Source organism: Osmia lignaria, chromosome 9 (genome assembly GCF_051020975.1).
Source record: "Osmia lignaria lignaria isolate PbOS001 chromosome 9, iyOsmLign1, whole genome shotgun sequence".
In the NCBI taxonomy this organism is placed as follows: domain Eukaryota; kingdom Metazoa; phylum Arthropoda; class Insecta; order Hymenoptera; family Megachilidae; genus Osmia; species Osmia lignaria.
In genome coordinates, this window is record NC_135040.1 from 3,969,824 (window position 1) to 3,993,751 (window position 23,928).

The window sequence follows — 23,928 nt, forward strand, 5'->3', positions numbered from 1 at the left end:
TTTATGCAAATTTTTACTTTCATTCAATAATGAATTCCTCTGGAAAATTGTTATAAGAAAAATATTTGTTAGTCAACGTAGCGAATTTCTATCAAATGAAAAGCAGAAATGCTGTGTTCTGTGGACAAAGGCGAAATCTGGCGCCTGACCAGAGTCATAGATAAAGAAATTTACCAACTTTCCAATGTACAACGTCTCTGCTTGAAATATCTTCGCCAGGGTTGATTTTTTTCTACCATTGCGTATCAAACAACTTCGTTCTTCCTAAATTCCATATTTTGTGATTTTCTTTTTATTTTATTTTTAACCGACTTCGAAAAGAAGGAGGTAATTAGTCATTTGTAATTAGTCAAAAATCATACAAGTTCCCTTTTCAGGAACTATAAAATTACTATAGTTATACGTTCTATATTGTAATATTGCAATCCCGAAAATACTTTTCTGAATTTAAACTATTGTTTCCCAATTAAAAAATATATAAATCTTTTTGTATTAGCTCTTAGCTTGATATCGCTTTCTAAAAGTTATCTTTAGAAAACGATATCAATTACCAGGTCACACCACATGGAAGTGGCTACGTTAGTGACCCACCCTAAAATCATAAGAACGTGAAACCATTCAAAACAGACAACATAAAATAAAAATTTAAGCAATACAATCTTGAAATAGAAAATAGAATTAACATCCTAATATCAGAAACAATTGAGAAAATAACAATTCAACAATAAAATGCTGAAATAGAAAATATAATTACCATCATAATTTCTGTAACAATTAACAAAATAATAATTCAACAATAAAATGCTGAAATAGAAAATATAATTAGCATCATAATTTCGATTACCATTACAATCTCAGAGTATGTTTTAAATAAATAGAACATAATTAAAATAAGAACATGAAATATAATTGATGTGCAAATCAATAAGAAAAGAATAATTTATTTCAATAAAGCAATAAACGAAAAAGAAATAGGGGAAATAAAATCGCGAGTTGACCATTCAACGAGCTGGGTATTGAACTCGTCAAATTTCGAGTTCAATACGTCCTGGACGGTATTATTCATACCGTCCAAGGAAAAACACAAAAAATGAAAAAACAAATTAGCGAGCATAGTGACAAAATGACTGTCCATCCGAAGATGGAGAGCCATTAGTAGTTCCCCTCTTCTGGGCAAATTTTGCCGGGGCTCTTCAGCATATAGCCTCTTCTTTCTTCGGTAATAGCCTCACAAAAATTTCTCGCGAAAATTTTACGTTTGCTCAGACATTTGTAAAAACGTAACACGTAAACGAGCAACGATCCCTTGAATCGCTACTCGCATACCTGCACAATTTTTGCAAATGTCCAAGCACAAAACACTTTTTAATTTCACTTCACTTCACTTCACTGCACTTTCACTTTAATACTTCATTTTTGTAATCGGGTCTAGTACCACGACTACGACTTACAAACTAATAAGGCTTGGCCTTGAAAAAATCAAGAGAGAATGCTAAATTAATTAATTGATAAATTAATTAAATTGCATTTTCATCTCTTCTCTTGATTTTTGGTTTCCCAACCCCAGATACAAGCTTCTCACGTATTAGAGGAGAATACGAAGAGAAACATGAAAGCTTGCTCTGGCCCTGCCTACTTATAAGCTAAACTCAATCACACCAGAAGTAAACAACCTGCCTGCCTATCGCTATATTTAAAAAAGGGCAAAAATCATTCTCACAAAAATTCACTCCACGGTTCTCATACAACCACCCGGGTGCAAAAATGCCTACACCTAGAGAGAACGTCCCGGGACGCCTCCGACACCCGAGTTCAATTCAACTTTCACACTCTAATAAAATCATACCTTTTTGCTGAAATCGACTGACAAATAATAGTGAACATTATGCTAAAGTAACACATTTCATTTTCGTATTCTATTGAATTATGTAATGTAAAAATTTTTCAATTTATTCTTGATAAGTATTTTGTAATAGTAAGTTAAGATTGTTAATAAACGATAAAAATACCACATCCTAACCACACACACACATGTGGAACTTCTATCGTGGTTCACTATTGGTTCACTACTTTTGTCAGTCGCCAAAATGTATTACACTTAAAACTGAACCTTGTCCACCGCCCTCCACCCACGCGAGTACATCTAAGTACCCGAATGAGTTTTGGGCATAAAAATGAACAAGGCCAAAGGTATTTTCACCTACCAGTTTTCTTCATGTGTGCTGAAATGCCTAAGCTAAAACGTATGATTAACAAAAACTAAAGATGATATTCTCACTTTATTAAAAGTAAGAATATCGGCAAAATTTCGCCGCTCCGATTTAGTATATGGGCTGGCCCCCCAGGGGGGTTTATTTTTAATGAAAGTGACTCGACTTTGCAAATATAAAGCTTGAAGAGCAAATACAGAAAAGCAAAATTGAGCAACTATGACATAAAACATGGTGCACTGCTAATATCAGCTGGCAACGAAGGGTCTCACGCCCCCTAGACTTACGCCAGACGCTGCATACCACCCACCCCGCCTGGACGTCGTAACGCCAGGACAGGATGCACCCCTTCGCTAAGAGCGCTACCCGCCCGTCCAACACGTTGCATCCAACGGTGTCAGATTGACGGACGTCCATAGTATAGACAAAAGGACTGCAGTTTATTAAATGGAACATATGGATGTGCGCCACATTCTAAACTGCGCCTTGAAAGGCCTAGTAATGCATGGTTTTATCTCCCATGAGATGGTGTTCACGGTCTTATGCCGCGGAATCCTTGTAACTAATTTTATCAAATAAAAACCAAAAGGATTCCCACCAAATACTAGTCAGTGTATAGTCATATTTACTCTCGCGCCGGAAATTTTTCGCAACACTACTTAAACTTGAAAATTCTAACGGGGTAATATTTACTCTCGCGTTGAAAATTTTTCGCAACACTACTTAAACTTGAAAATTCTAACGGGGTAATATTTACTCTCGCGTTGAAAATTTGTCGCAACACTACTTAAACTTGAAAATCCTAACGGGGTAATATTTCACTACACAAGCGTATGCGGGTGGATAAATGATTATGTGATAGAGTTCGTGAGGCTGAAGTGCGAATGATGAGTGTTTAGGGTCGAGAACCGTGAACGTGACAGAATGAATTTCAAGTTCGAAAGGGAACTTTATACAATGCTTGAAGAGCAAATACTGACCCCCCTGGGGGCCAGCCCATATACTAAACTGATGCCAATTTCACGAGTAAAATCGGAAAAACGTTTCAATTTCAAGAGCGTTTTCGTTATCAAAGTAAGTAGTTATAATAATTAATAGTATTCATGCTTATTACTTTGATATTGAAATCCGCTCATCGCGAAATAAATTCTTGTACATATAAAAAAGAATGTGTATTGTGAAGTCGGAGGGTCATCCGACTTCTCTACATTTTTAAACTCGAAATCTATATATGTATATATGTACAAGAAAACTCTATCCTGAGCTAAGGCATAAAATACACAAAAAAGCAATTTGCACGATTATCATTGTATAAAATAATACAGTGGTATTCGTGGGTCACTATACTCGCTCAAAAAATAAAAATTACAACCAATTCCCGTGTCGCTACGGACCATTCGTCCTACGACATGATGGGAACCGGAGGAACTTTAAAGCATGCGACTCACCGATCGTTGACTTGCACCACTGCACTCGCCACGCATCTTAGATTAATCCATAGCTCGACTGTTGGCTCGTCAAAGAAACGGTACCTCCACTGGCCAAAGCACTCATCTGAAAGCACAAAAATCACGATTCTTGAACGATATACGTTTTCTCTCAATTTGTTGTAATTAGTATGCTAATACATAGGATAATTCAAAAATATGCATGCAAAACTATATGGGAATAACTACACTATAAAACACGGTAAAACACATGCAAATACATCCCAAAACATATGAAGATCAAAACCATAGAACCCTATAAAATATTTGCAAATTTATAGTAAAACACATAGGGTACCACAAAACCTACTAGGTCCATAAAACCTACTAATAAATCCGTATAAATATGCCAAAACACAAAGGGTACTACTCCATAAAACCCACTAATAAATCCGTATAAACCTGCCAAAACACATAGGGTACCACTCCATAAAACCCACTAATAAATCCGTATAAACATGCCAAAACACATAGGGTACCACTCCATAAAACCCACTAATAACTCCGTAAATATATGCCAAATCACATAGGAAACCACACCATAAAACACAATAAAGCACATGCAGGTACATGGTGTACCACACCACACAGCACACTAATGCACTTGTATAAAAATGTCAGAACACATGGGTGACCACACCATAAGACGCACTAATTATCCGTACAAATATTCCAAAACACATGGGAAACACTATAGGAAACACCATAGGCACACACAGTAACACTTGAGGTAACACACTAATAAATCCATGCACGAATATCCATAATGTCAACTCGTACCGGTATATGTTTGACAGCTCGACCCATATCCTTCGGCGGTCGCGATAAGACTGATTAGATTTGACCTCTCTACAGGTCGCGCGTGTACCGGCGCGCGGCGCGCGCAATCAAGCATGATGTTCCGCTTCACCGGTTCCGCAGATTTAACTATTTCTATCTGATATTTGTTAATATTTGTTTAATTATTATTTTTAATTTTACAATTGTTTATTAATCAAATTATTGTTATATCTATTTAAATTGTTTATTTCTTTACATTTCCGCGTGGGTATATTGCAAAATTTTGTTTAATTATTCTATTAAAAATTATTTAATTATTATTTTTAATTTTACAATTGTTTATTAATCAAACGAACGAACCGCGCCCTACAGAATGAACGAGAAACTAAATTTCTGGTCTGTTTTACCTTGTTGACGTCTTTCGCGAGTGAACAATCAACGAAATCGTAGTTTTCAGATTTCTCTAGGGACTGTCGGTAAAGTTTTCGACGCTCGCGTTGTGCGCAAAATTTCAAGAAAACTCTAAGGAAATAATTTTTTTTTAGATAATCGCTTTAAACTGGCAATCTTAATTATATTTGATCTGTACTAACGTCTCGATCAATGTAATATAATTCGCGCGAATTCGAAGCAAACGATAGCTTATCGTTCACGGTTACTTATAACTATTCAGTTTATTGTTGTTTATAGTATTTCATTATTTCATAAAAGAATTAGATAACGGATATTTTGGAAAATGTCACGAATAAGAAGGCTTTCTATTCGAGGTATTCGTAACTTTGGCGACGAATCCGAAGAATCTGAAATTCGTTTTTCTCGACCATTGACTCTTATTCTTGGTCCAAATGGTACTGGAAAAACAACAATTATCGAAGCACTTAAATTTGCTACTTGCGGTGAATTTCCACCCGGTTCAGATCGAGGAAAATTCTTTATTCATGATCCAGCTTTGACTACAACTTCGTCGGTACGATGCATTCATTATTATACAAAATTAATGATACTTGTTATTCTTCTTTGTCATCCAACTTCTTTTCTTTTAAATAGGTTCGAGGTGTTATCAAAGCTGAAATCAGTGATGCAGTAGGCAATGTTTTTACAATATGTCGAACAATAGAGTATTCAAAATCAAATACATCAATGAAATTCAAAACTCTTGATACTGCTCTAAGTAGAATAAGTAAAATAACAAAAGAGGTACATAAGATACTGATATTAATATAATATACTCATATGGATTTATAAGTTAACTATTTTCTTATTAACATAGGTGGTATCGATAACCAATCGATGTACCAATGTGGATACAGAACTCACATTAGCAATGGGAGTTTCTAAACCTATTTTAGATTATGTGATCTTTTGTCATCAAGAAGATCTTAATTGGCCTTTTCAAGATGGTAAAAAACTGAAAGAAAAATTTGATGAGATTTTTGACAGTGCCAGATACAACAAAGCTCTTGAAAATATCATGAAATATATCAAAGACTTAAGGCAAAGAATAATTATATTAAAAGGACAGAAAGAAAATTGCTCATATATTGTTAAAGAATTAGAGGATAAAGAAACAAAACTTGAAGATCATAAAAAACGAGTGAAAAATATTAAAATAAAAATAGAGGAAATCAATGAAGATTTGGAACCGATGAGTCAGAAACTTAACGAAATGGAACAACTGGAATCTGATTATAAGGATTTGCTATCTGAAGAAAGTAATTACATTTACAAATAATAGCAATATTTTATTCATAATTAAAATTTGTATATAAATGAATGTATATTTTTTTTTAGAAAGGAAAAAAGCAGAGTATCAAATGTCCAAAGAACAGTCTCAGAGATTGCAGAAAAATATATCACAGCTATTTAAAGGATCCCTAGAGAAGCTAGAAGAGGAATACAAATCTTATGATACAAACTTAAAAAAAAAAGCTGATGAAATAAAAGAGGTATATTTTATTCAAATGAGAAAGTTTGGAACTTGAAATTTTATTTTATTTTTATATTATTTAGCTTGAGACAAGTTTAAAAGGTATTGTTAAAGAAGAGTCTAGCATATCAAAATTGTTGGCTGATGAAAGAGTAACCAATGGTTCTTTGAAGCAACAAATTAAGGAGCAGGAGAGAAAAATTGCTTCACGCAACAAGTTATTAAATGAGGCATTGTCTGCTTGGGATCTTGAAAATGTTGATTCTGATGTATCAGAGATAGGTTTGATTCAAATTGCAAATAACATTACACAAGGCAAATACAAATATAAATACATGCATATGATGTAACATTTTTTCATTTTTTTAGAGGTGATAGCTCTTTCCAAAAGATTACATGAAAAGTTGCGGGAGTTAAATAGTAAACTAGGGGAAAACAAATTACAAAGAGAAGAAAAAGAGAAAGAGATACAGAAAGAAGTAGATACTTTGCGTAGTGAATATCTAACAATAGATTCACAGAAGAATGTTAAAGAAAAAGAATTGATTGAGACAAGAGAAGAACTTAATAAAGTAAAAACAGAGATGTCACAGGTTGTAGCATACAGATCTTTTCAAACTGCTACTATTTCAAAGCAAAATTTACATCAATTCTTTTACATCTAGATCGGTGCAGCGGCAAATAAGTTAAATTCCATTGAATCCAAGCTAGAGAATGTAAAAAGAAAAATTCAGGAATTGAATGAAGTGATGGATGTAGATGCAGCAAAGGAAGAAGTTCTTGACAAAACAAAATTACGAAATGAAATGGAAATACGTTTAAATGCGATCGATGAAGATATAGCCTCGCTATTAAAACAAAGTTCGTTGCAGGCCGAATTAGAATTAAACAAATCTGCATTGCTTTCCAAAGAAAAAGAAATAGAAAAATTGAAGGAAAAACACGAACAAAAATTAATGAAGCTGTTAAATGTTACAAAATTACCGGAATCTAAACTAAAAAATAAATTAGATACGGTTCAAAAACAATTGGTATGTAATGTGAAACATACATAAAATATTCATTTTATTAATTTCATTAATTGTAGATGGATGAAATAGAAAAAATTAATCAAGAAATTCAGAAAGCAGAACATCAGTCAACTACTTCAGAAACAACGATAACGCATATGAATCATGAACTCCAAAAGAAAAAGAAAGAAATGGAGTGTATGTTAAGTTTTACAATAAAAAAAAAATGTTAATTTGTTTATATACATTTTTAAGTTTATCTTTTATAATTAATCTTTTTAGCGGATAAATTAAAGATCGCAACAATATGCTATTACAAAAACTTTGACGACGTTCTGTTAATGCAGTCGAGAAAAGTGAAAGATCTTCAAGACAAAAGAGGAATATATGCTCATCAAGGAGCTGCTTACAAAGAATATATGAGACAATTAAAAGAAACAAATCCGTGTTGTCCTTTGTGTCACAGAGATTTTGATAAACGCGAGGCTGTTGTAGCTTTATTAAAAGATATGGAAAAGGAAATGGAAAGTTATCCAAGTCGGTTGAAAGAATGCGAGATAGAATTAAGAACTGAGCAAGAAAAATATGATAAAATGTTACAGTTAAAACCTGTGGTTGAAAATATTGTACGGCTCGAAGAAACTGAATTAGAGACAATGAAGTAAGTTTTTTACTATATTTATTTATTATTTTTTCAAAAATCTATAATAAATTATCAAATGATTTATAGGAGTAACATAGAAACATATGAAAATAAATTGATTCATTCTCAAACGTTTGTAATAGAATTGAAGGAGAAAAAGTCTGAACCCGAAAATAAACTAGCAATGTATAACGAAATCATGAGTGATATCATGCTATGGGACAATTATATTGATGAAATTTATAAACTCAAACAAATAATTAATAATATTCAAAAACGCATGACTGATGCAGGTATACTATATGAGAAAACAAATTTTAAAAATATACATGTAGCTATTTTCTTTTCTTTTTGTGCAGGAATTCAGACAAAATATAGCCTCGAAGAAGCTCAAGCTAAACGAGAAGAGCTAAAAGCATCGTTAAAAAACCTCTCCAAGGAAATTGAAACTCTACAAACTAAAATAAATACGCACGGTGAAAAAATTAATAATGCTCGAGAAGAACAAAATACGTTACATGCGGAGAAGTTGAAAATAGAATCCAATATGCAAAAATTAAAACAGTTGAAAGACAAGCGAGAAGAATTGTTTTCAAAAGAAATTTCTCTTGGAAGTTTACTAGATCAATTAAGAAAAAAAGTGGCTGCAGCAGAAAGTGAATTAAATGCGGCAGTTCATGAATTAGAGAAGTCGAAGGTATGTTATTTTATATTGAGATATGTGGAACTAATCATTCATTTGATTAACTTTTTATTTTAGAAAGAAAATTGGGAAAAACTAGAAAATGATAGAAAATTATCAACAGAAGCAGACAGGCGTTTGGCTGACTTAACCAAAGCACAAGAGGAAACTGATTTATTTATTTACCGTAAAATCCCCAAGTCTATAGAGTCTTCTGAATCAAAAATAACAAAGTATCAAAAGTCAATTGACGAACTGCTTGAAAAGAAAAACGATATAGAATCAAGAGTAAATAAATTGAAGCAAGATATTAATTGTCAAGAAATCCGCAAGAGAGAATTGTACGATAACATTCTATTACTGAAAAATCAAGAAGTTACTAAAAAATTAGAAAAAGAATGTTCAATAATAGAAGTAAAACTAAGTAATATACATTATCCTCGGATAGTAGAAGAACGAAAGCAATTGCAAAACCGGGAACAAACTTTACTCCGTCAGGTGAAATATTTGTTTATATAAAATTATATATAATTTTATATATAATTATAACTTAAAATGTGTTTAGAAAAATATGATCAAAGGAAATCAAGAAGAATTAGAAAGAGCAGTGAAAGAATGCACTGAAGAACTGAGGAAAGATATTTACAGACAAGCTCGTAAAAATTATAAAACGAAATGCATTGAATTAACGGTACATATCATAAACAGTTTTCTTCATTATACTATATTTTTCATTTGAAGTAAATTTGAAATAATTTATTGCCGAATTAGGTACTAGAAGAAACCATAATAAACTTAAACGAATATAGTAAAGTATTAGACGCGGCTATGATCGAATACCATGAAGAACGTATGGCAACGGTTAACAGAATCATTAAGGAAATGTGGAGGCTTGTATATACTGGGACAGATACCACATCCATAGAAATTCGCACAGATGCTACGGAAGGTATAGGCAGTGGAAAAAGAACGTATAACTACAAACTAGTTCAAACCAAACATGGTCATGAAATAGATATGAAAGGTCGCTGCAGCGCTGGTCAAAAAGTAATTTTTATTTCTTAAAAACGTTGCTGATAAAAGAAGATTTTATTCGTTTGTTAATTTGTTACTTTTAGGTCTTAGCATCGATAATTATAAGGCTAGCTTTAGCAGAGACCTTTTGTAAAAATTGCGGAGTTCTCGCTCTGGATGAACCGACAACGAACTTGGACCAGGAAAATGCAGATAGTTTAGCAAGTGCTTTAGCTATGTACGTTAATTATTTCCGGTCAATAATTGTATTTATTAATTTTCCGTATTATAATATCTATTGTGATTACATTAAAGGGTTGTTAAATTGCGATCACAGCATCAAAAGAATTTCCAATTGATTGTGATCAGTCATGACGAAAAGTTTTTATTAAAACTAGCCGAATTAAACAATAATAAAGGCTTTCATGAACTTTACCGTAAATATAAGTAAGTATACTTAAAATACTTATCTATTTAATTATACAATAATTTTACACATCTTTTAGCGGATATACGGCAATTAGACATTGTCAAGTACAAAATCGAGATCATGCTATATCAAGTGTCATAAAAGAAGAAGAATCATCAGATGAAGATGCTGATGAATCTTCAGCACAGATAAAAGATAATTCACAGTCAGGAACAGGTTTACATGAGAAAGGAGCATTGCAAAAGAGAAAAAGAAATATCGACAATGAGGATAATAACGAACGCTTCTCAAAAAAGAGATACGTTTTAAATTTAACTTAAGCTAAAATATGTAAATGTTAAGTTATACGTATACGTAATATTTGTTTTCTATAATTTATATGTAGAAGAGTCCTTTTATGTTTTATATTTATATTGTAAAAGTGTAAAATGAAACGTTTACATGTTTTGTATTGTTCATTATTCGGAAATAAAAGCTATTTTTTGGTACCATACATTTCGTTTGGTATCATAATTATAAGAAAACTAATCGTACACAGCAAGAAAAGTTTCATTTATTAATCTTTATAACGACAGCAATAGTTCATTTGGAATAATTTTGAAATTACTTGACCAATTTGAAGTAGATTAATTAATAGTTCTGAAAAAACTGGCGAAGAAGAAGAGTTTTCGAAGTTTTCTGTGAGCTGCTGAACTTATAAAATTTGTATGTTAACGCCGTAGATCTATATTGTCAGGATCTATAGTTTACCTCGCACATCTTAGATCTACTATTTTCGGTCACAACGGGTTAAAATTTGAGTATAACCAAATGAAAACTTTTAAACGTCGCCGCATTTTTAATATATCGAAGATGAATCGATTTTAACAATCGAGGTTTGATCATACTCGGTCGATAAAAGAAGCGACGAACAGGTGACGACATCGTTGTCATACTCGTGATTTCATAACACGCCATTTTCTTTGTGTGCAGTGGTGAGCAAGAAGAATTTCACTCACCATTTTCTATCTAATTCAAGGTAACGCAATTAACAATTACGTTTTAATTATTATTTTAATCATCATTTGTATCATTCAACTGACGTCATATTCATCTTATAAGATACTCGTCCAATCCTAATAGTAAGTCTTGATTGACGAAATCGCGTGTTGACAGATTTTCAAGTATCATAGTTAAACGGATTCTGTTTTCTATCTATACAGTCATGCTAATATCGTATTAGTTGATTTTTGTTTTCTTTGTTACGACGTATTATGCTTTCATGATAATATTACTCGATCATCATAACCGTTAACCGCCAAAACGCGTATTTAGATCATCTTTGTGCAATGCTTTTTTTCAAGTGTGTGATGTACATACGTCATTCCAAGGGGAGTACTTTTCCCATTCACGTTCAATGATTCACTAAAAAAAGTCGTACGTTCGTGACATTCAGATTGTCGATCTGCGTTTATATCGTTTTGTATTTTAAACTCGCGGTTGAAGTTGTACTGTAAAATATCCGTTTAAGCTCGGAAAATAATTACACCAGAGAATATTTATAATTATTACTTTAAGAGGTATTTGTACTTTTTGTTTCTTCGCCGCAAGTTCAAACAATTGAACTTTATATTCATTCATATTAAAGAGGGTTTAACAGTGTTTTAAATAGCTGATAATGACTTATTGAACACATCAGTTTGTGTATATTTTATTTTTATCTAAGTCACATGAATTTCCCTACGGGCACTTTGGTTATTCTTTATATAATATTTTTAACCAACTTGTTTTTCTAAATATTATTAATAATTAATATTAGGTATTCTGTAGTTTATAATTCAGTCATTTAATAAAATTAATAAAAAAAATAAAAGTTTCATTTGTTTTTAGTTTATAATGGCTTCTCGTAAGAAACTGTTGCTTAAGGTTATTATCCTTGGAGATTCAGGAGTTGGTAAAACTTCTCTTATGAATCAGTATGTAAGCAAGAAATTTAGCAATCAGTATAAAGCTACCATAGGTGCAGATTTTCTTACCAAAGAAGTAAGGGTAGATGATAGGATAGTAACAATGCAGGTAACTATATTCATCATAGATAATTCATCTATAATGTTGTATCTTCCAATAATTTAACACCCCTGTTATTTGTAAATAGATTTGGGATACAGCAGGCCAAGAAAGGTTTCAGTCTTTAGGTGTTGCTTTCTACAGAGGTGCTGATTGTTGCGTCCTTGTGTTTGATGTATCTGCACCAAGTAGCTTTAAATCATTAGACTCATGGAGAGATGAATTCCTGATCCAAGCTTCTCCTCGGGACCCAGATAATTTTCCATTTGTTGTTCTTGGAAATAAAGTTGATTTAGAATCCAGAGCGGTAAGAACATTCTAACATGGGCCTGATTTATACCTATGATTTTCTTATATTTTCTAAATTCTGGTATATTGCAGGTTTCTAGTAAGAGAGCACAGCAGTGGTGTCAATCGAAAAACAATATTCCATACTTTGAAACCAGTGCTAAAGAGGCCATTAATGTTGAACAAGCGTTCCAAACAATAGCAAAGAATGCTTTAGCACAGGAAAGTGAGGTAAATTGAAATAACATTCTTTGTTTTAACATTTCCACATATGCATTTACATTTGGTAATATAATTAATGTTTCTATCTTAGGTGGAATTGTACAATGAATTCCCAGACCAAATTAAATTGACTAATGACCAAAGAAACAATGGCAAGGGTGATTCTTGTGCCTGCTAGGTCTTGGAATGGTGAAAATTTTGGATAAGCACATAGATGCACAGGTCAGATCGTACATTCGCGTACCTGCGCATTTTGAGAAATCGAGCTTGATGTGTTTTAGAAGTCTTAAGTATGCACCTTGGTTTTGTTCATTCAAACTTCAATTTGAAATAATTTTCGAAGTGTTCATTCTTAAAATTTTTTTTTTTTAATTAAAACTAAATAGATAAATAAGTAATATGAGATTTATCATCGATGCATTTTAAATAATAAAATTTAAAAAGTTTTCTACCAAGGAGCATTCATCTGGCTTCCTTACATGAGAGACTATGTTGTATTTTATATCGTGTATTTGTGCTATACTTGACTCAACAAATGGATGTTTGGTTAGCCAGGCAATACGTTCAACACATTTCTGAAGATTCTAACGCTCTCTTATCGGGTATGGCGAACAGTATGAGCTACCCTTTTCAATTGCATCTTAATGACTGTTAATGCCCTTCATTGTGGAGCGATGCTAAAACGTTTTCGAACCACATAGACATATGTCGAGAGGAAAATTCATGGGCTGGGAACACACTTTAGCATAACAATTAGATCATTGCAAGTTTGCTCATGATTCATTAAGTACAATCGCATTTACTGGGGAACTCTAGAAAACATTTCTGGGTAGACTGGTTTAATTATCACTGGGAGTGTAGCTTTTTATCAAGTGGAAATTGTTCATAATTAAACATAACTGATACATAAACGGTACGCGATAATTTTATGAGGGGAAATGTTTATTAAAATTGTCCGATTATTTAATTTCTTTTTTTATGTCGCTCGAAATGCAATAAATTTTCAGAAACGTGTACAGTAATTGCATACCTCCGAATGATAGTAAATTTGTGTAACAACATCATGATACTTGTCGCGAGATATCACGACGGTCTTCATCTCAAAAGGCTAGTGCGTTTTCGAGGAGAAAATTCCTTTTTTAAAACCAACTTAATAGTTGGGATAATTTGTTATTTGATATTCTCGATGCGCCCATAATATTTGCATAATTAGTATTTTCACGCATCCTTTAAATTCCTTCCCCTGAAGTGAGAGTTCTGAACCGCGATGCAGTTAGATTTTTGAAACTTAATTGTATACAAGTTTACCAGGTGCAATTATAACAATTAAAAAGACGTTTTTGTGTGGAACATATCATATACAATGTATCAGCGTATTAGTTTTTAAAAGTTTTATACCTTTGTTGTGTTACATTCAATGTTATAATATATCTATGATTATTAATTCTATCTAACAAAATAATTTAGCATTGCAAAACGTTTTTGACTAATTTTCTTTTTCTCTAAAATGAATTTTTTACAACGAAAGTATAAATGTCTTTTATGTACAGTAATTAATCTTTATCAAAAGTATTAAGAAATTTCTACAAACAGCATTGTTATTCGTTCCGAAAATCCATGCGACGCGGTGCCGACGATCACTTCTATATTAAAAAGATTTATAATTTTAGATCTAAATCATAATACTGAAAGATGTAGAGCAACAGATTGTGTGAGCTGAATTGATATATATATAGCTATAAGATTTCTTATGAAAAAGGTTTAGCACGTGTACCATACGCGTATACATATGACCGTACAGAAATCCACGCTGTAAACAAGCGTAATCATACATGTACGCGTATGCACGTAATTATATATGTATATAAATGATGATGGTCATGACGATTACAACTATAATTATTAATATAATTTTATCGAAATATGTTAATGATAGATATATAAATATTATCATTATTGCTGCTGCTGCTGATGCTGCTATAAAACTACTATTGCTATTCTTAGTTTTTAAGTGAACTAAAACAAAAAAAAGTAAAAAGAAAGGAGAAATACATTTATTGCAACAAAATTACGAGCTGGTCGAATTGATTTGTTGATTATTACTGTGCCACGGATGATCATCGCGTGACTTGAAAATAATAAAAAAGATATATATATAAGATTATCATTATCCCTATCATTATGGCTCGATGTCTATATTGTTATTAATTGAAATGAATGTTAAGATAGGTAGTAAAATTTAGCAGACCTGTACGAAGTAGCACGTAAGACTAATATATAACTGATTAGCACCAATTTAGTAACTGTGAAAGATAATGAAACAAACAAAAAAAATATGGCTCTTTCCAAGTAAGAAGGTAGTCTGTAATGCAGTGTAGTTTTATTCGAAGAGTTTTAATATCTTGTTATGTTCCAACCAATGTAAATTGAATATTTACCCTTGTACGAATGTAAGAAAATATTCGTTTTTACATAATGCAATTTTATCTTTCCTTAAAACCAATTATTTATTTAAGTAAAGATCAGAGAAATTACAATATATGTTGTCATATATATGATATATACATACACACATATATATATATATATATATATATATACGTACAATTATACATATATGAATGTTGACAAAGAATATCTATGAGTAGATTAAAAAAATGCGTATATAATATTTTATATTAATGTCATGTATGACGGCCTTTGTTAAGTTTTAAACAAATTTTTACGATTAATGTCAAAATATATACATACACGTACACACCACCTTTATGGAAAATAAATTACGTTCGTTTGCAGATAAAATTGAGAATAGAAAACATCTTTTTATAAGAAAATTTAAAGTTCAACAATTAAATAATTTATTGGGGTATCGGAAAATATTTATGTGGCGAGTTATCCTTAATATATTTCAAAGATTTGTAACAAAAGGAAGGAAGTACAGATTACAGAAGAATTTTATCTTTTAAAGCTCTTGGTAGCGTTGCATGTTAATTATAAATAAACAAGACCGAAAAATGATTGGAATAATTATTTGATAAACTTACATTTTGAGAAGGCCGCCTAGATTTTTTAAGTTCGACCACTGCGCCATCTATACAAAAGCGGCGGAAACTATTCAATAAATTACCGACTTATCGACTGAACTTCTGACAGTAGGTAAGTTAACGAATAGTTTGCGCCGCTTTTATATAGATGGCGCAATGGCCGATGGCTTGGGGTGTTAGGGACCCCGAAGCCCCTGTGATGCTCTGCATATCGACATTATGGCATCTGGGGTGTCAGGGACCCCGAAGATCTAAGCCAAGATGCACAGAAGGAATGAAAATTCGTCATCCAGTACGCTTTTCTCGTGGATCCAAACATACATGTTTTGCACTGGAAGTTTGCTTTAACTTTTGTATTTAATATCAAAACTCTATTACAAACAGCAAATATACAAGTTGCTATTTAAGGAGATCATATTTTTGACGTTGTTTAATCACTACGTTGCCAAATGTTTGTATGGTGTTAAGGTTATGGTGGGTAGTCAGTAAAGAAATTTGCGGAACCAATCCTACACAGTTAAAAAATGGAGGAGTGTTTACGGTTAAACACGAAAAGTGATATAAGTGGAGAAGATATCCAAATAACTCTAAATGTTCTTAAGAACCATATAAATGAGTACGAGGTAAAAAAATGCATGATTTCTAAGGAGGACGTAACGAGAAGCCAGAGAATCGAAGAATTGGTTACGAAAGAGAAGCGTTTATCCCAACAATTTCATCAGATCAGAAGGGAAATAAGACGCTATGAAAGAAGGTATGAGAAAATATTAAAGAAAAAGGTGAAACTGATGAGTATGCAGATTAAGGATGATTTGTATAGGTTGAATACCCTAAAAGAAAAATATCAGGAGCTGAATGAACAATTAAACAAGAGTTACCATGAGACTAATAAAGAAACGAAGGAACATACAAAGAAACGATGTAAAGTACGGAAGATAAAGAAAGGATTGCGTATGTTTAAGCAAAAGATTGTACCATTCAGTAGGAAAATAAAAATAAAAATTAAACAAAATAAAAAACTAGGTAGAAGAGAAATGCTTTTCGTCAATGACAGTAATACGCAGCAATCGAAACAAAATAAAAAACTAGGTAGAAGAGAAATGCTTTTCGACAATGACAGTAATACGCAGCAATCGAAACAAAATAAAAAACTAAGTAGAAGAGAAATGCTTTTCGTCAATGACAGTAATACGCAGCAATCGTTTACCAAGGTAGTAAATGTTCCGAAATCGAATCGGTTAAATACACGAGAGTGTAAAGTTGTGCTGAAGAAATTATCGGAGGAGCGAATAAATAAAATCATTGGACAAGGAGAGAATCAACAGAAAAACAAGCAAACGTCGGTGAATTCCTCCCAAAAGAATAACGAAAGTGAAACAACGGACAAACCGAATTGGCATATAAAAATTCCAAAATCGGTGTTCGAAGAAATTCAAAAAGAAGATCGTGGTACCGTTCTAAACGATAATATCTCCTACTAAGAATATTACATCGCAACAAATGCAAAGTAATGGGAACTAATCATCAATGAAACCTGCGTTACGTAGTCATTACAAGATACATTATTATTTTTATTTATTCTCACTTACTTTCTTTATCAGATAAGTATACTTGTTACGAAAGATCCGTCCTGTATTGATTTCAGTTTTGTAGCGACATCGCTGCGATTTTACCGGTCGGGTCTGTTTGTTTCGTAATAATTTATGTTAATGACGATATATACGATATAAAATGATTTATCATTGATAAGATTTTAGAGTACAAGATACATAATGTGTTCAGTTGGTTTTTCAGATGAAATGTTCAATTGTACGAAATACTACTTGATGGTATTAAATATCTGCACTGAAATGTAGATTTTACATGCACATAATACCATCTAATGAAATTTATTATTTGACATTCGTAAATGAACATCAGCATCTATATAAACGAATAAAATAATTTTAAGATAAATATTTCAAGATATTATGTTCTTGAAACAGTACTTCAAATTATTGTACTGATCTTGTGTTACTCAACATTTTCTTTGATAATTTTATATATCATAATTTATGAATACAGGTAAATAAAATTTGAGTTTGTGGAAAGTTTGATGGCTGAATTTTACAGAACCCAAAATTTTCGATATTTTTTTTTGCTTTTTATTAGTTTTGGATGTGTACAATCCAAAAATGCAAGTCTTAACTTTAGGAATCCAATGGTTAAAAAGTTATGAGCGTGTAAAGTTTGACACTTTTAGTGCATTTGCTAAATTACTGTGACGCGATATTGGCTTCTTGTCCAATGAACGGTGTCGCTAGCTGCAGGCAGACGCATGTGGGTACCGGCCACTTTAGCGGGCTTAGTCAAACCGTAAATTTGATACTGTCTGAGTTAGTTAGGTTTATATTTATTTTAAAATGTCGAAAATTTTTGTTCCAGTAAAGTAAAGTTTAACAAATTTGATGATGATTTATCATAAATAAGGAGAACTGTAGTTCTTATAAATCAAAATGATACAAATATACTGTTTCAGGTAGAAAAACAACAAAGAACTTGTATCTGCTCCTAATTACAACTGAACAAATGAATTACATGCACGCAAGCTTTTTAATAATACAATATGAAGATAAACACTTATTGAAAAGGGTAGCAGTGTTTACATATATTTGTCAACATAATGATACATTCGCATAAGTGTTCTTATACCTACATAATAATACAATAGAGAGGATTTTCAAGTGAACACTGAACAATGTTATTTCTGGATTTAAGATATTTTTAAATAATTGCCGTACACTGGTACTAAGGATCATTTTTACATTAAGCTATACATTAATAGTATTAAAACGATACGTGCTAATAAATTATTCAACGAAACTGTACAGTGCCATTTCGCTATGCGAGAACAGGGAAAAAAGGAAAAATCAAATGAATCTCAGGTCACACTATAGTGATGATTGAAGAATACTTGATAAAAAGGCAGTATTATTCACTCAAAAGAGTTGCTGGAAAACGTGAAGAAAACGACAGATCTAACGATTCTCTTTTCCTTTCCCGTTTGGTATTCTTTGCAAATGCGATGAAACGTATCGTTTGATTTATTTAGCACGATTCGTGCCAATGTAATAAGTGTAAAAATTTTGATCATACGGCTGTACAAAAACTACTATAATAGAAATCTTCTCTTGTCATGTCCTCAAGGAAGACAGTAGATCTACAGGATGATACTAGAAATTGGTTTCGAGCTAGCTTCAACCCTTGAACCACAGATGATCCAGATCTATGAAACTTGTACATAGTGGTGCTTAGACTAAAATTCGGCATTCAAGTTGTTAAATAAAACACTTTGAAATGTTTAAAAAGTAAAAATCAAGAAAGAAATCGTCACTGTCTTAGCGGTCCGCCGTTCAAGGGTTGAGTGAAAGTAAAAAGAAATAAAATGTTCTGTATGTTATTTTCCTTTTGTAAATCAATATCAATTTTTCATATAAGTATCAATAATTAAGTACTTTATGTAATATTTAAAATTAATATTTTACTTATTGATTCAGTTTTAAAGACAACTGTAAATATTTCTTAAAGTACTTAGTTTATAACAATTGTATCTAATTATAAGAAATACTGATTTATGGAAGAAAACTTGACTGTTTCATTCAATAAAGAAGTAAAGTTCTGAATATATGTGGTGTAAATGCTTGTTATTTACGTTTGCTGCAAAAGAATAGGGTGAAACTACAAATTTGAAATTATAAACGATTAACAGAAAGCTGTCAGATATAAAGGGAGCATCAAAATGTTAATTAACTATTTCCATTTATCCATTGGAATTTTTTTTTTTATTGTAACTCGCTCCAATTTGTAGAAGCATCATCCTATCTCACAAAGATCATCCTAATTATCCTTTAATTTCTATCAAAACGATTATTAACATATACATACATGTACTCGATAATAACATTAACTATGGCAGTCTGTTGAAACGTATATACTTCTAGTTAGCTAAACTCCCGGTCAGATTCTTATTGAAAATACAAAAAGAAAAAATAGCCTAGAGATTGCTCATATCTCGGCGAAGAACGCGACAAAATTTGTACTCGATCATCGTTTTGGTGTTTTGGACGCCGGTACGAGACCATTTTGCTTTCATTTAACGAACGCAAATGTCTGTCTCTTAAAAAATATCGGTGTACATGCGATATTATATACTATCAGCCCAAAATTTGGGATCATCTTATTCAAAATTATATCTTATGAGAGAAAAAATAAGTTTTCAAATTTTCCACTTCATTTCTCTGAAGAATCATTATCTTTCCACTTGTACCATCAGTTTCATGATACTCTGCATAGAAGATGCGACAAAATTTATAAATATAAATGCAAATTTTATTGATTTCAAAATGGACACAGTCATTAATATTAAAATATTTTAATTATTACTCTAATTCATTATAATGTTTAACATTTTAAATCGAAAAATATCTTTTACACTTAACAATGTTTAAACATTGACCAATTTTGTCGCACCCTCTATATTTCTATAAAATAGATGAAGCAGAGCTAGCCATCGAGCTCCATTTTAAATGAACTCGAGTTAATAAGTTAATTATGATCGCTACACCTGAAAATCTCGAATAAAGTCTAGCATACTAAATTGTATCTTGCCTAATTTACTACTACGTGCCACGAAAATACTTCGATCGCGGTGTTTTCTATCGTTTCTACGTATGTTTTTCAATGTACTTTTTACATGCGGGAAATGGTATAATTAGTACGCATGGAAAACGCGTAGATTATAAAGGCATGAAAATATGGCAGTGGCAGAACGGTCACATTTTATAATTATTTTATATATTCACGCGACTTTTGAGAGATTTCATTAAAAAGCTGAGCAGTCAAAGTTGATAATTCCATTTGATAAGAAAAATTAAGTTAAAAGTCTGTGGAGCTCTTAAGAATTTTTAATAAAATATTCTAAAGTTAACTTTTCACCGCTCGCTATTTTTCAATTTGTACTTCAGTCGCGTGTCAATATGAACGTTCCTTAATTATTTCCCTTTCTCTTCGATAAATAATTTCGGGCAGTCATGATGTTTCAACGAGTATAAACAATACGAATACTGCAATTCTTACCGGACATTAAGTTACTTACATACCTAAATGGAACTCTTAACTGGATTAAAAGTGTAAAAGAATCCGATGAATATTTCTGGGAAGACGAAAGCTTTATTCTTGATCCTACTTCTTTCGTTTGTCGACCCTTCGCTACTGAAATCGACCACTCATCGTTAATTAATATTTTTGTAATTGTGATTTACCATAGTGAAAAGAAATCCAGTTTCACTGAGTTTATTTTTAATCGAGGATACCTCTCTCTTTCTTTTGACTATTCATCCCCTTGGAGTAATTCCATCTTGAAGAATAGATTTGTTCGAAATTTATCGAGCACCCTTAAAATACCCCTAAATGGTATCTCCTCTTCAGGTTTCCAACTCAAAAACCTATATTCTAATAGGTTGCTCTCGAACGAAAGCTCTTACATTCAATACACAACATTATAGAAGTTTAAATGCTGATCGTCGAATGATATATATATATGTATATGATCATTAATTATTTATTCTTTACCCTTCAGGTAGATCGTCAGTGCCTCTTCTTGTATCTTGGTTCTGCGAGTCCGTTTCGAACGTTCAGTCACAATTTTTCGTGCGAACAATTCGCTGTTGGAAATAATTACACAGACTAGTAACGTTTTAAGCGAATAATTTGAACCTCGAAATGAAGGAATCGGTTCTGGTAACAGGTGGTTGATTTCATCTTGTATATCCCGAACCAGTCTTTTGCGATGCGCTCGAATCCATTAGTGGAATTTCTACCTGTCGAAAGCTGCAGAATAATTTTAATTAAGTATTTTCTATTTCCTTACAGTTTTCTCTGACGTACCTGTACTCTACAGGCACTTGGAGATTACTGAACTCCCCAAATTAAGGACTAGGGTGGTAAAACGTCTAGTTTCAATCCAGGTTTCGGACTGCAATAGCCACAGTAGCCTCCACATTTTCCAAGGACCCGTTGACTATTCTGAAAATGTATTTGAATAGCACTCTCATCGGTAGCCAAGTATTTTCAATTTTGGTTACTGATACAAATTTCAATTTTCTAAAGAACCAATATTCCTTACTATCAGATCTAATGATCAAGCTTACAATTTTATTAATTTCTACAACCGATCCCATCCTTCTCGGCCAGACAACATCCGACGATAATTTGAATTGGGTTCCACTTAAATTAATACTAAAACGACCTTGAGGACACTCTGCCTGGCTATAGCAATCACCGGCTGTGCCATATTTCACGGGATTCGTACCATTGGTCCACGAAAACGTGTAATCATTATCTTAAAAGAACACATAAACATTAATATGACTGTAATCACTATTGAAGGGATATCTTACCTATGACATAAAGTTTTACAGGATCGATTCGTATCCTCCTGTATATTGTTTTCCCGGAAATGGTGCCATTAACAGTAGCACAGTTGCAGCTATCGTTTCTTTCTCCATTGTACGGGCAAGTATGAGGATGTAACAAGCTAAAATAAATAAATGAATAATTATTATAAGTTACATTGTACATTGGATCAACGACTTGATTTTTTATGTTTCAAAAGATTGTTTTTATATTGACCTCTTGTCATACACCTCGGCATAATTCTCCCAGAAACTAGATCGCAATGTTAAATACTCTTTCGGCTCAGAAGTGGACATTTCATGGCAATAGATCGACATGCTCCTTCCACCAATGATCAATGGATACTCGCTGTCTTTAGTTGTCTTGTAATACTTCTTCGCTTCCAGACAGGACATCGGATAACACTTTCGTTGGTTGCACTTCCGTTTCCGCTGTGGCTTGAACTCCCTAGGACAGTTCACGCGAGCTACCTTCTTACCTGTTTCATCGTGGCAGAATAATTTTCGAGTTTGACGACCCTTTTGACCGCATGTGTGACTACACTGGAATTAGAAAAACAGATTGTCTTTCAATATATAACAAAAACGAGACAAATTGGAAAATATTAGTTGCAGAGGAATTCTAAATATAATCTGAATTTATTAAGTTTACCTTTGTCCATTGGCCAGTAGTCCAATAATACTTATCGTCGCATTCTCTCAATTTGCAAGTTTGTTGGCTACTTGGTTTCTGATCCATTGGGCAGTTATCAGTGGGTGTTGGATCGATCATTCCATGATGATTGGCTCGATGGCAGGTCACCGCTCGACTTTGAATACCTTCACCACATTGTGCCGAACACTTGAAACAAAGAAGCTTGTTTTTCAATTTTCTCTTCATAGTATTAATAAAACTATGTATAATACACGTATAATTTTGGTTTAAAAAAATTTCTTTTCATTTGTATTGTTATAGGTGAGTAACATTGATCGCAACTGTTCAATGATTACTTTTTAATTAGCAAGAAATTTAAATGCAATCTTTGATGTGCGATAAGCGTGATAATTAATTGAAAGATAATTGTATTTGATAAACATTATTATACAATGATGAAGTGTTCCATAAATACTTCTGAAAGGTTGGTTAAAAAAAAAAATAAACAATGACACGAGACTCTGGTAGCATGCATGTTGATGACTTCCGCATGCTGCATCGCCGGTAATCATTTGTGAAACGAGCATTGCAATCGCAATCATATTCATCATGCTCCTTCGAACAGAAAAGACAGAAAAGTGTGTAAATGAATTATTAACACAGAGTTATGAATGTTAATGGGATGAATTCTCGAGACAAAATGATGTCCTCCAACGAAAGGCAAACCTAACGAAATCCAATCTCTCACCGAATTTTTCTACGATCTAACATTCAGGAATGCGTGAAACAAACGAATTTTTCAAAATGGTAAAGAATTATTGAAGAATATTATTAGACACGTGTTAAAATATATTTATCCCTCCAACCACACGATCGAATGACTTCCCAGTGAATTCCTCTGCAAACGAATCCCAAATCGAGCACGCAAAATCGAGCTTATGGATCACTTTAATTAGCAAAATATAATAGAAGAGTGTTTCGATTAAACACATGGCACAAAATTGTACTATATCGATAAGCTCGATCCGAAAAAAGGAATGCAACCAAAACAATCCAAGG

General features: G+C 32.4%; 4 protein-coding genes across 7 annotated transcripts in view; 3 read left to right on the forward strand and 1 right to left on the reverse strand.

The window, feature by feature from the left end:
- Nucleotides 1-4,897: 4,897 nt before the first annotated feature.
- rad50 (DNA repair protein rad50) lies at nt 4,898-10,653 on the forward strand. Its single transcript, XM_034331830.2, has 17 exons — nt 4,898-5,444; nt 5,525-5,674; nt 5,748-6,189; nt 6,269-6,423; nt 6,488-6,686; nt 6,774-6,997; nt 7,070-7,435; nt 7,492-7,612; nt 7,697-8,075; nt 8,145-8,350; nt 8,417-8,754; nt 8,818-9,237; nt 9,305-9,430; nt 9,511-9,786; nt 9,858-9,991; nt 10,069-10,200; nt 10,260-10,653. The coding sequence occupies exons 1-17, from the start codon at nt 5,214-5,216 to the stop codon at nt 10,501-10,503; spliced, it is 4,143 nt and encodes a 1,380-aa protein (XP_034187721.1). The 5' UTR covers nt 4,898-5,213; the 3' UTR covers nt 10,504-10,653.
- Nucleotides 10,654-11,061: 408 nt separating this feature from the next.
- Rab7 (RAS oncogene family member Rab7) lies at nt 11,062-15,075 on the forward strand. 2 transcript variants are annotated; one of them, XM_034331856.2, is made up of 5 exons: nt 11,062-11,201; nt 12,053-12,238; nt 12,318-12,536; nt 12,611-12,748; nt 12,831-15,075. In XM_034331856.2, the coding sequence occupies exons 2-5, from the start codon at nt 12,059-12,061 to the stop codon at nt 12,915-12,917; spliced, it is 624 nt and encodes a 207-aa protein (XP_034187747.1). In that variant the 5' UTR covers nt 11,062-11,201; nt 12,053-12,058; the 3' UTR covers nt 12,918-15,075. The 2 variants fall into 2 exon arrangements, with proteins under 2 accessions (XP_034187747.1, XP_034187754.1); XM_034331863.2 differs by lacking the exon at nt 11,062-11,201 and adding an exon at nt 11,318-11,742.
- A 963-nt stretch (nt 15,076-16,038) lies between these two features.
- Nucleotides 16,039-19,290, forward strand: LOC117607759 (uncharacterized). The gene is made up of 2 exons (XM_034331843.2): nt 16,039-17,847; nt 18,302-19,290. Exon 1 carries the CDS (start codon nt 16,308-16,310, stop codon nt 17,262-17,264), a length of 957 nt encoding a protein of 318 aa, XP_034187734.2. The 5' UTR covers nt 16,039-16,307; the 3' UTR covers nt 17,265-17,847; nt 18,302-19,290.
- Nucleotides 19,291-19,419: 129 nt separating this feature from the next.
- LOC117607743 (A disintegrin and metalloproteinase with thrombospondin motifs 9) overlaps nt 19,420-23,928 on the reverse strand; it is a 69,662-nt gene continuing 65,153 nt past the window's right edge. For 2 of the 3 annotated variants that reach the window (XM_076690398.1, XM_034331797.2), the window contains 6 exons: nt 22,888-23,076; nt 22,453-22,778; nt 22,221-22,357; nt 21,972-22,162; nt 21,709-21,846; nt 19,420-21,651 (listed from right to left, as the gene is read on the reverse strand). In XM_076690398.1, the coding sequence (XP_076546513.1) occupies nt 21,757-21,846; nt 21,972-22,162; nt 22,221-22,357; nt 22,453-22,778; nt 22,888-23,076 (933 nt within the window). In that variant the 3' untranslated portion in view covers nt 19,420-21,651; nt 21,709-21,756. The remainder of the gene's footprint in view (nt 21,652-21,708; nt 21,847-21,971; nt 22,163-22,220; nt 22,358-22,452; nt 22,779-22,887; nt 23,077-23,928) is intronic. The other variant, XM_034331808.2, reaches the window with a different exon arrangement.